The 12,858-nt window shown below is 42.3% G+C and overlaps 1 protein-coding gene across 2 annotated transcripts in view; it reads right to left on the reverse strand.

The window, feature by feature from the left end:
- Nucleotides 1–5,568: 5,568 nt before the first annotated feature.
- Nucleotides 5,569–12,858, reverse strand: part of tmem63c (transmembrane protein 63C) — a 45,633-nt gene continuing 38,343 nt past the window's right edge. Inside the window, exons 22-23 of one of the 2 annotated variants that reach the window (XM_079527229.1) lie at nt 9,193–9,279; nt 5,569–7,739 (exon numbers count right to left, since the gene is read on the reverse strand). In XM_079527229.1, the coding sequence (XP_079383355.1) occupies nt 7,521–7,739; nt 9,193–9,279 (306 nt within the window). In that variant the 3' untranslated portion in view covers nt 5,569–7,520. The remainder of the gene's footprint in view (nt 7,740–9,192; nt 9,280–12,858) is intronic. The other variant, XR_013792195.1, reaches the window with a different exon arrangement.

The following is a 12,858-nucleotide window of genomic DNA, read 5'->3' on the forward strand; positions in this document are numbered from 1 at the left end:
AAACTGTTTTTGAATTGTGACTTCATGGTTTGCTGTTGAGGTTTGGGTTTAATTGTCGTTTTACCCAAAGGACTGTCCTGGATATCACCGAAGACAGGATCAGAAGCAACTCTGACTTGATGTTCAAGAAATTTCACAATGTCTATGAAACAGGCTCTTCGATTGAACTTGTCAACAATGTCACATGCTTTTCCTCTCCACTGATCTCTGAGTCTGTATGGGAGCTTCTGTATGAGGGCCTTCATGTTAGCAGGCATGTTAAGCTCCTCCAGGTACTGTAACTCCCCCATAGCATTTGCACACTCTCTCAAATAAAGTGCATAGGATTTGAGACCTTTAAGATCCTCCGTTTTGACATTGGGCCATGTCCTGATTTTTTCCATGTACGCTTCTGTTATTTTTAATGGGTGCCCAAAATGTTCCCTCAGAAGTGCTTTGGCAGAAGGATAACCCTCTTCAGGTGGCATATGAAGGCAACTGCGCACTAGGTCCCTTGGCTGCCCCCTAGTGAACTGCTCAAGATAGTACAAACAATCACCAAAATCACCAGTTTTAGCCTCCACACAGTGCTGAAAAGCCTTAATGAATGATTGGAACTTTAGTGGGTCACCATCAAAAAGTGGAATTTCCCTGTGAGGCAAGTAGTGAGAGGTTTGGGTTTGAACCAGGAGTGATGTTATTTCATTTTGCCTCTGTAATATGTTGTACACATCCCCTGATACCTGGTTATGGACTTGAGATGGCAAAACTGGTTGAGGTAATTTTTGCCTTGGTTGTGTTTTGACAGGATCCAGAGTGGCTGTGTGCACTGATTGTTTATGATGCTTGTGATGTTGAGAAGTGACTGGGTTTTTCATTGATTGACGCTGTTGAGTTGAGGATTGCTGTGTGACGATAGGTTGGCTTTTTGGTTTAGCACCTTGTCTGAAATAGGACTCCATTCCATTTGACTTTTTGCTAGTGACACTGCTGCCAGCCTCCTGTAGGACTGCTATTTTGGCAGTAGAGGCTGCTATTTTGGCATTCAACTCCACTTGCTCTTTTTTCCTCCTTATAGCCTGAGCTTCCTTGCTTATAGCCTCGCCCTGTTCCTCCAAAGCATGTAGCTCTTTTAGTGCTGCAGCATGAGCCACAAGTGCGGCCTTATCCGCCTCTGCTTTGATGCGTGCAGATGAGGTTGAGGATCTTTTGCTGGACTTTGAAGCACTGCTTTTATGACCATCTGACACATTGGAAGTGACATTTGAAATACTGTCATGTGGCTCAACATCAACCACATCACTGTCACGGGCAGCAACAGAACTCTCAGTTTCAATGTTAATATCATCACCTTTATTGTCGCCTGTGGCAACAAAACCCTCACTCCCAGCATTTACATTTTCATCATCATCAACATCATCATCATTGTTATCATTATCATCATCATCACCTGGAACATAAAACCTCTCACCCATTTTCTTCATAAATTTATCAAAATTAAGCATTTTTGCATCATACCAGGTTTGTTGTCTTATGGCTTCATCAGCCGGAACAAGCCCCAACAGCTTTGTGTGAACACCATTTGTTTCATCATATAACCCTTTGAAAATATGAAATGCATCTTTTGCCTCGTTTTCACGTGTCTCATCCCACAAGGCAGTAACATTTTCCCTCAGAGTTGTCAGCTTGCTCAATTTGGCCTTTCTTTCCCTGTGCAAGCTTTCAAGTTTCTCACACAAAGCCTTAGGAGTCATTTTGACCACCCGTTTTCCCATGGCCATTTCCCCAGACTCAAGTTCAATTTCAACTTCATTGTCATCACCAGCGCTCTTTAGCGCCTCCACTTGATCCATGTTAATTCGACCTTGTTTGTTGTTCAATAATGTACTTGTTGTTCAACTTGTTTTTAAGTGTCGGCGCTGTGCCGCTAAAGCATTTAGCCTACCACATGCACGTTGCTGAACGCCGTCAGCGTTGATGAGATGCGAATCATGCGATCCCGATCGCCGTGCGCCGCGGTCCGGTCCGGTCCAGTCCGCTGCTGTCAGCGGACAGCTGCGGTGGTCGTGGCTGCCGATGTCCCCGTAGCACCCCTGTAGCTTGGGTTGACACCGCGCTGCTGTGTCCGCCGTGGAAGATGATCCCGTCCCGTCCGCCTTCACAAACACACGCTGCGCTGCGGCCCGTGTGTGATGTGTCCTCCTCCTCCTTCCAAACGAGCCTCGCCGGTTCGACTTGCTTCCCAATGGCAAGCGGTCCGGACTCCGAGGCAGTTTGTTGACCAAATGTAGCGTCAGTCCTGAACTGACACCACGGACTGGTTACTGAAAGCGAGATCTAGTTTAGACGTGTATATAATAAAAACCAAAAAACTGATGACCAAATAAACGTTGACTTCGTTTGAATTCATTTATTTACCGTCACTTCAGCAGGTTAAACAATGAGATTATCAACAGCCTTTGTTCTCATGATACAGTCAACAAACTGTTGCCTCTTTCTCTTCAGTAGCACTTGTGCTTTGTAAGCCACTCCCTCATATAGCCTAGACAAGGCCAACACCTTGGCCTTGACCGTGACGTCAATTATAGAAATAAAATGCATAGAAAAGAAATGGATAGAAAGTAAATGGCTCTTACAGTGGGTATAGGCCGTCTGATAATCAGAAGGTCACCTTCTGTGCTAATATTGACCATCTGACCAGCCAACTTCCTGAGCGGGATGAATAAAGGTCTACAAATAAATATATAAATAAATCTGTAACTATAGTATGGTTATTTAATAGGTGTGCAGTTTGTGAACGGAGCAGCAATTAGACTTTTTGACATCTTTGCAGTTAATGAAGGTTCTTTCCATTCAGCTCAAACAGAGTCACGGTGCTGCTTTTGTGCCCGTTGACCCTGGGGAATGGCTAGCCTGGCTAAATAGGGAACACAACCTTATTTTGTCAATATGGCTGCCGTAAAAAAGTTTTAGATGTGCTAACATGAGCATAGCAGCATGAGCTCCCATTGGTGTGACATGTGTCAGCTAATGATGCACACACATGCTAATGTTCTGAAATAGTGAGTGTGTGTGTGTGTGTGTGTGTGTGTGTGTGTGTGTGTGTGTGTGTGAAGCAAGTACTACAGGACAAATGCTCATAGACCCAGTATGGCCCCTTCCCTTCGCCACACCATAATTAGGCTACGTCTTGAGTGGCAGACAGGTGTTGACTAGCTTGCAATTTACATTTTAACTACTTATCTACTTTTTAATGTTTTTCAAAATAGTCAAAAAGGCAGAGAAGTTTAGGGATAAGGGGTTTAGCACTGACGAAAATAGGGTCCTTAGCGCCCGTACACAAAAATAACAATAAAGAAACCTTGAACCATGACCTTAATCTTCATCATAAAAAGGGTACAGTATTAGATGTAGTAAAATAACCTTCACAAAACATACCTGTCTGTGCTTCACCTCTTGTTCACTATTTTCAGTTGTTTACCTCATTAACTGAGCATCACCGATTCCCCTAAAGCAGCAATTAACAAACCATGTCCCAAAGGGAATTCTTGAATTATTCGGCATTCAACTTTCACATTCACAACTTGACATTTGTGTAAGGAGTCATGGCCAGCAAAAGTACATGCTTGTGTATAGTCTGTATACATGTGGCCAGGAGGGCGGCTGTGTGTTTAAATTGAACTTTAGGTTTCAGTTACCGTCCTCCGCCCCAAATGGGCCAGTAACGATCCAGCATTTTGGACAAAAAGCCAGAAAGCAATACATCAACCCTGAAAGCAACAAACAGCATTGCAGTACGTACAAACACATCCCCTACTATTAACCATATGCCGTCAGCTGTACACTGGCTCTCAACCTGCCGTCCTGCAGAGTGCAGACCACAGCTTTGGAGAATTATAATGACTTCATGGCACGCGATGAGTGGAACGAGCTGATTTCTTTTTAATTTCACATTACAGCACTTCACTTTTTGACAGATGAAAATCCGTCAGGCTGACGGGGGTCAATCACAAGCTGGTCCTTAACCTCAACCTTGGAGAAATAACAACCCACATTTACAGCTGGCTGGCCAACGTTTGTCCTCATTTTACTGCAAGTCAATGATTTCGAGAAATCTATATTAAGAAGTTAAGATTTACCAGTTTACCAGCAAGACAAAGTCTGGAAAAACCACTGAATTTCCAAATAGACATAGCAATGTCTACAGCAATGATTTCAGTATGTGAACAGAAATGGCAGATGTACAGCAAAGCAAATTAAGCATTACATCTAACATTTCCTACTGGTACTGTATGGTTACAGGGACCATGAAAATTCAGTTCTCTTCATTTTTTTTTTACTCTTTGCAAATGATCGCAGCAGTAGTCAATTTATATGAGCATTATAGAAACTGATCTATTTTGTATTTTTCAGGAGAAAATGATTGTGATAAGAATTTTAAAGCAGAAACCAGAACACACTTGGGCAGCTCAAAGACTGATCTTTTAGGAAGATTTCTGATCTATCCTTCAAATACTTATTTATAAGTAGATGTTTTTCCTAAAGCTTGAAAAAGTAAAATTCACAATTAGAGGCTCAATCGAGAAATTCCATGCTAGATGGCAACCCTTCATATCACACTTCAACAACTTGGAAACACACCCGAGCGATCAGTTGTAATTTAATTTAACTACTCAGTATCAATTTCAATGTCCCAGGGAGGTATATGCAGTAGGCTATATTATACAAATGTCCATTTGGTAATTGTTTGTGTTTTATTCTCCGTTTGTCATGTTTCCTTTTTCTTTTTGTTTCTTTTTATTCATTTATTTCTTACTTACTTACCCTACTATTTATTTTTCCTTATTGTGCTGTATTTAAATTTATTTTAATTCTTATGTTTTGCCTCCCCTAGGACCCATGGGAGGGTGGGAGGGTGAACGGGAGGTTAGGCTGGGAAAGCGTGACCACTCTTGGTCACTCTGCCCAACCTAAGGGGAAGGGTTGCACTAAAAAAAAACAAAAAAACAGGGAATGTCACCAATGACAATGTAAAACTAACCTTGTACCTCTCCCTGAATAAAGAAATATAAAAAAATAAAAATAAAAAAAAATACTTATTTAAAGAATCTAACCCCACAATGGGCATTTCTTGTTTTCTATTGTCGGCTATTGTGTTCAGCAGAAATACAATTTCCATTGTTCTTCACATGGAACAAATAACTTTAATTTTGTAAGACACTGTAATAGTCTCTTCAGTTCATAAACCACATCTGAAAAATTGCTCCCAAGGGATACATTTAAGAAACATGAATTAAAAAACACAGTATGCAGGCTACTGTATATTCACATTACACACAAAGATGTGATTAAAACCACATAAACCCCTTCATGACTTGACGCACTGGTTCGCAGTTACCGACTTTGAAGTACTGCTCAATTTACTTTAGAACACAATAGCTTTTCTATTGTTGGAGATGCTGTGGGGGGAACCGTTAAGTCATGTTGTCAATGGCTGAATTCCAATTAAACATGGGGATAAGTAAAAATCATAAAAGGAAAGATAGAAAAGAGAATAAAAGGAAAGATAGAAGAGAGACACTGGTTAGACAACTTTCAAAATGATTTATCTTTGCTTAGAACTTGGCTTTTGTGATCACAGAACGCAGCAGTTAAGCACCGCAAAGACACTGAGGGACATCCACAAAAAGGCACCTCGAGCCACAATCTAAACAGATCCACCCACTCAAAAAAATAAAAAAAATAAAAGACAAGTAATGAAATTTAAATAGATTGTTTTTAAATACTCAAAAACAAATGCATTAATATAATTAGAGGAGCCTACTGCTTGCCTCTATGCAATACAAACTTATCTGGGTTGTCAAAAGGTGTTTGTTTTTAAGTCAATATCCCTGGTTTCCCTGCGTTTCGGATTCAGTCCATGCAGCATATGTCAGGCCATGCTGGATTGTCAGACAAAAGGGAGTTTCTCTTCAAGGCACAGCAAGACAGCATGTTAACAAACCACATTCCGTTTACATTCAGGTTGACATGGAAACCTTCACATCGCCTGGGAAGTCAAAATTAGCAAATAACAGCATGTTATTGTAATTTGTGAGATCAGTATGTTTAGCCATAGAACTTATGACCTTGAGAAGAATGCATAGGGACAATCTCTCCGTTATACAGACACTGTCAACATGCGGTTGAATTCACCTTTCAATTTGGTTAGTATTTTTACTGTTACGATTTTCTTTTTTTGCCGTCAGATTCTCATAAGAATTGTGAGAATGATATCATGGATGTAACAATCAAAAAGAAATTAAAGGAAACTGCATAAAAATAAAAATGAATTATGATAGTAAATTTGCACGAATAATTGTTCAATTGGTATAACTAAACATTTAGTCCTGTCCTCCGGAAATCATAACCATTCCCTTCAAACTCCAGTTCGATATATATTTCTGAAAATTGTTGGGATGCCAGAATATGGGTATAATTTAAGTATATTTAGTTATTTTAAAACAAACAAACTAATATCCAATGTAATCTGGCTGTGTGTTCACACATCTAGCATACATATGTATCAATATGGCCAATCCTAACTGTAGTGCCATTAGCGATTGAGGGGACACACCAGTGCTATCGTGTAATTGGCTCTGCTACCTCGACCATGGCAACCATCGATAAGATTGACTGAATTGAATAGACCTCTGATGACTCATTTCTCAATTTGCTTCAAATAAGAATGCATTGCCATATTTAACTCAGATCATGTCAAACTAGATTAACAAATATGACGGCTCTACAAATAGAATAATCAAACTGCCAACCCAAACCACAATATTGATTACATTACATACAACCGTCAATTTGAATAAAGAGCAAAAATTGCGACCTCAAAATGGTAATAAATCAGGTACAGTCAGGCTTCTTGTGCCTCTGTAGACATTTTGTGTAGATTAGATCTCTGAGTTCCATTCTGCCCACTGTGCAGATGGCTTCTCGTGGTGTTGCCCTCACCCTCTGCCACAGAAGGTCCGCCCACGGCAAGACCACTCTGTCGGTCTGCTGGGGCAAGCCTGCACCACCCGCTTCTGTGGGAACTGTCCCCCCACCTCATGTGGTCGTGGACATGTGTCTCTGTCGACCTACACACATGAGACGTGTGGTTTACTCACCCCAGTCACAAATTAGGCCTCAAAGAAGATGGAACAAAAGTGAATCTATAGAGGTACATTTACACGCAGATGTACTGCATCCTATCCATGGAGACTAATGCATGGTTAATGGTCATAAGACAGCTTTAGGACATGTTTTTGAGACTTTGAGGTCTACAGGCATCGTGCTCTCATACCGTAAGTCTATCCCCCGGGAGGGGACCACAGCTTCATAAGTCTTTCAAAGGGACTTTCTCAATCAGCCCAAATCCAGTGTGAGGGGTCTGAGGCAGCTGGTTTGGATTCCGAGGTCAGTGGCGAAAATGCAGCATTGTGGCATTTAGCTCTCCGTGTGTTTCCCACATAAAGGACACAGGGACATTAGCAGGCGGGCATTTGGAGTTACTGGTAGCCCACGGGGCTGTCCATGAGTTGGCTGGAATAGTACGGGTCAGGGAGGTCCTGGAGCTCAGTTTCATGGGTCTTGGCCTGTTCCTCTTCGTCTGCTGGGCTGTGGCCGGAGCTCTGAGCGCTGGCCATAGCACCGTAGCTCTGGTGTGCTGGAGAGGGCATGGGAGTCAAGCTCAACTCTGGTTCTAGCAACACTGATGCCACAAACAGCTGGGGAAGGGAGAGTGACACATAAGTCATTCTGTATGTTAGTGGCTAAAATCATACAGTTGGGTGCCACCGATATTGTCCCTTATCATTTGACCCATTTAGGCCTGACCTCAAAATTAAAAAGATTCCTTCTATGAGCTTGTAGATCTGCTATTTTTCAATAGCTAAATTATAACAATTTTTAAAACACCAAAAGGGGTTCCCGCCCAAATATAGCTGGATTGTGGTCAGAGGTGGTCAGTGGTCGCGCTACACGGCCCGCGCCCCTCATGTGGAGACGCGTCGCTGATCCAGGCAAGAACGCCTGCGTCACACTTGCAAAGGCCTTACATCTGCTATGTTAGACAGGTTGAATCTATGCCCATGACTGTGGAAGAGAGTAATGATCCTTTCTGTTGCCTCACAAATATGTACATTATATAACATTTATGTAAAATATTGCAATTCAGGGAAAAACCTTTTTTAAACTTGGACAGGTCCAGCCTGATTTATTGCTATAACAATAAAGCTCCAAGTTCTCAGGCAACTGTACACCACAACAAGAGATTGAAACTAACTTAGATGTGTTCCCAGGACTGCACATATAGTCTCAAGACACCACCAAAACAAAACAATTGCCAAAGAGACTACGCCTAGGGTTAGTTTTCACATGGACCGTGTTGAGTCGCGATGGTCCGCATCTACAAATATTGATATGAAACATATTTTTGGTTAAGAAACGTCAACATTCAACAATTACGGTTTACAGAAATAAAATGAAAAAAGAAAAGTCGTTGGCAATTGGGTTAGAGTTACGCGGTACAGCAGATTGGAATCCTGATTATCTGTCTTAATCTTATCTATCTTATATTTATTTATTTTATTTGGAGTAGAACATGGACAATTGTGTTCGTGCTATATATAGCGTATGGCTAAGCCACTAAGCCAGATGCACTGTGGTGGATTGCAACCCCTAGACTGGTGGACAGGTACTTTACTCCTGCGCCACCCGAGTACCCCGATGCAATTTATATATATTTTCACACACACACACACACACACACACACACACACACACACACACACACACACACACACACACACACACACACACACACACACACACACACACACACACACACACACACACACACACACACACACACACACACACACACACACACACACACACACACACACACACACACACACACACACACACACACACACACACACACACACACACACGTGTGTGTGTGTGTGTATCATCATACATACATGATCTCATTCCGGCCGATCACAATTTGCGTCTTCAATGTTTGTGTTTACACAATGTCCGCGATTGCACAAACACTCCAAACTGGCCATAATTCCAATGGCATTCAATGTTAGGACAATGTTTGTGTTTACACAAACCCTCAAAGCTGGACATAGAAGGGGCTACCGCCTCTCAAAAATGTAATATTGTACGTACACTGGAGGCAGTGGTAGAAGTCACAGTGCTTCTCTCTGGGTCAGTCAATGTCTCCTCTGCTGGCTGGTCAGACATCTGGTCAGACATCTGGAACAAAAGGCAGGATTTGTTTGAATTGTTTCTCAAATATGACCTTTAGGACTGACTTGTTATTTGCAAGTGTGATCAAATCGGATTTGTGTATTCAGACATCGTCGACCTATCTGCATTGGTTGCTGTGGAAACTATACACTGTGACAACATGGGTGTGAATAGTGCTTAACTTAAACTTACAGTGTCGTACGACAGTGACGATTGCCAAACATAACCGATCTACCGAATGCTCCATCTCAGCACCAGCCTCAGTGGCTTGACTCTCTAATTAAGTAGACTCCCAACCCACACCTCCTGGTATCAAATCCTGCTTGTGCCACAATCTTTTCGCTAACCGCGCGTGAGTCTGACATACGTGGCCAGTTAAGACTCACCCGTGGCTTCTGCGTGAGGTTAGGGTTAGCAGTAGGGTTAGTAATCTCGAATTATACGCACCCCTGCCACTCAAAGTGCACGACTACTGGGTTGGGCCGCTGGATGCAAGGGGTTGGGCTACTATGTCTGGCAGATATAGTTGACAGGTGATTTCTCCTGCGTGCTATAAGAGGCTGGTCCGGCAGCCTTCTCGCTCCTCTCCCAGCCACACTGACAGCAACCATGCCACTTTCTCTGTTCATTGTACTGACTGTAGTTACAATGAACATGCTGTTAATGATTTAACACCATGGTTTGGTGGTAGAGATGGGCAGTGTTTCTTTAGGCTCACCTTTTCCTGCCGTTTCCCTGATTAGGAGTTAGATTAACTGTTGTTAAGTGTTTATATTATTTTGGCCTAGGTAATGTAAGGTGGCTTTCTGTTTAGTTTATTTTGTTTCTTATTTTGCTGTTAGCCCACCTCGATGTGCGATGTCTCATATCTCCGCTGTCAGGAAGAAACCAGTAAACCACCTAACTCCAAAATGTTCATTTTTCAGAAATATACATTTTTCAGGAAATATATAATATATAAATATATTGAAAACAAAGCAATACTGCCTCATCAAAGTTGGTGTTGTGACTTGAGTTGAGAGAGTAAGAGGTTTTGTCCGAAGCGCTTTTTAATACGTTCCATTGGTTCAATATTTTTTTAACCAACACACAGACGTAAAGGGTGTTCAATAGCACTGATTTATGCAAAAGAAAAATCAAAAACCTCAAAAATGGAGTTAGGCGGTTTCCTCCCAACAGCAACGAGTATACCCAGGAACTCAATGTTTTTTAAGCCTGAACCTTCTTTTCATATATTAGAAACATATACCTTCAAGTGCTAAAAATAACTGATGTAAAGCAGATTCTTGTTGACAAACTAAGGGAGAAGAGTGTGGTCCCTGTGCCTTCTGGGGCTCCTGGTGGAGATGTGGCTAGCATGCACAGACATGCCATCTCCCACACCTCACATAGAGCCCTTGATGCAAACCCTGCGGGTGCAAGCTCTAGAGATTGGAGACACCACCTACCCCACCTTGTCCCTTCCCCTCAGGACAGCTTTGATGTCAGCAGATATGTGGCACTTATTCCTGCATCCAGAGACGCAGAGATTTATTTATTTATACTTTGGTGCATTTTAAAATATTGTGGCTACTTTACACAAAGAGGGAGGCTGTTTTGGTACAGTGTAATCAGGAAGTATGTAGTAGTCTGTCCCTGGAGCAGGAGGGTAAGAAAAATCCTGCATAATCCTAGAATATTTCTATTGGGATCCAACAACAATCAGAAACATAGAATGAGAGTGAGTGAGAGCGAGAGTGAGACAGACAGACTGACACAGAGAGAGAGAGAGAGAGAGGGAGAGAGAGACACAGAGAGACTGCCATTACAGCACCACGGACAGCGACACAGTGGGCTTGGCTGTACTTACTGCTTGGCAGTAGGTTATTACTAAATAGATGCATTATGTTGTTTATGCACATACTGTACCTGTTGGGAACAATCTAACTATAAATGCGCAACGTCTCTGTCTGCGTGCATGCGTGTGTGTGTGTGTACTTTTGTAATGCACGTAACTCGAGAACCGTTTGCCCCACCGACTTCAAATTCGACACACGTGTCCCACACCCCCGCAGGGAGTGCAGTGCCAGGTATCGAGTCGGTCGGACCCACGGTTCTCCAGAACCACCACAAAAGGCTCTGGTCAAGCTCTGCCAGTGGGCCTAATGAGCCAAAGTCCCCTCACATGTGCAATTTCCAGCATCTGCCAATTGATTGCCATGGCAACCCCACACCTGCAAATTGATTACTTAACCACTCCACTTTTCACAGTCAGTTTGCACTCTTCAGACACAGGCAGATACAGAGATCTCCATGTGGGACACAGACAGATAGTTAAAACGGGTGCTATGACAAGTTGACAATGGGTATTATTAGGTTCCCAAGTTGCATCGTTCTCAAGTAGGCCGGTGGCCGACGGGCACGTACATGTCTAGTGTTTTGAAATGACATTCTCTACATTTAGCCATAATATATCAAGCTAACGTGATGCACAGCCACTCATGCTTCAGGTGCACTAAACCTTTACCCCCCATTCCAGCCCGCAGGTATTTAAAATCCGCCCACTCATGCAACATTTGCGTTGGGTCCCACGTGACCCTGCAGGATCCCAATCCCAATGCGTCTAGTGGGGTCATGCCACCGAGACTAAGGATTTCACTTCGATGCGTGAACTTGTGTTGCTCAATGAATTCAAGCGAGCCCTGCAGGAAAACATTTTGGTGCATTTAAATGAGCAAAACATTCCAATTTTATCTTAACAAATGGGATTTGGGTTGCCAGTCTGAACATGGCCTATTCATTATCTACATCCTCTGCAGAGGAAGGAAGGATGGACCACCAATACAATTAAACTATAAAGTGAATTTAGTCATTTATTATTTATCCTACCGCAGTTAGTTCCACTAAGTGTCACATTTTGTGTCACATTTTGATTGGCTTAGAGATTCTAATGTAGATTCTGATGAGTGCCAACTGCCAAGACTGAAAACTGTACCCTAAAATCCCATCACCATAAAAAGGTATATTGTATCCGTCTTATTTACATTAAATACCTGTAACGTAGCAATGGCTGTCAGCGGTCACAATCAATGTTAAAGTGATTTTATTTAAATGAGTGTTAAATAGCACTATATTATGATAGTACTCATTGCTATGAGTGTTCAGTAACGGGAGTCTCCATGTCTCTCTAGCTCTTCATGATGACCAGTTAGCACCACAATCACCACAAATGGGTACAATTAAGCAATATTACACGAGAGGGGGTGGTTTAACGTCATTAATGCACGCCTGCGATGCTGCAGGAACAAAAATAATATTTTTTCAATGACAGATGTAGTCACTACGACCACAAATGTCCCAAGAAACTAGCTAGCCTAGCCACCGAGTCTGCTGCGCTCTGAGAGAAAAGCACGGCTGAATTGTTTGTTTTGATTAGGCGTTGAAATAATGCGGTTTGAAGCACGGCTAGAAAGCCCTTTCAACCAATCAGATTGCTTCCTCAAAACAACCTGTTGTATAATAATCCCTTTATACCACTTTAACAAACAAGGAGCTTGGATGTGCTAGAAAGGGAAACGAATGGCCTGGGCTGGCTTAGCGGTCCAG

The sequence above is a fragment of the Electrona antarctica genome (assembly GCF_951216825.1).
Source record: "Electrona antarctica genome assembly, chromosome: 18".
NCBI classification, from domain to species: domain Eukaryota; kingdom Metazoa; phylum Chordata; class Actinopteri; order Myctophiformes; family Myctophidae; genus Electrona; species Electrona antarctica.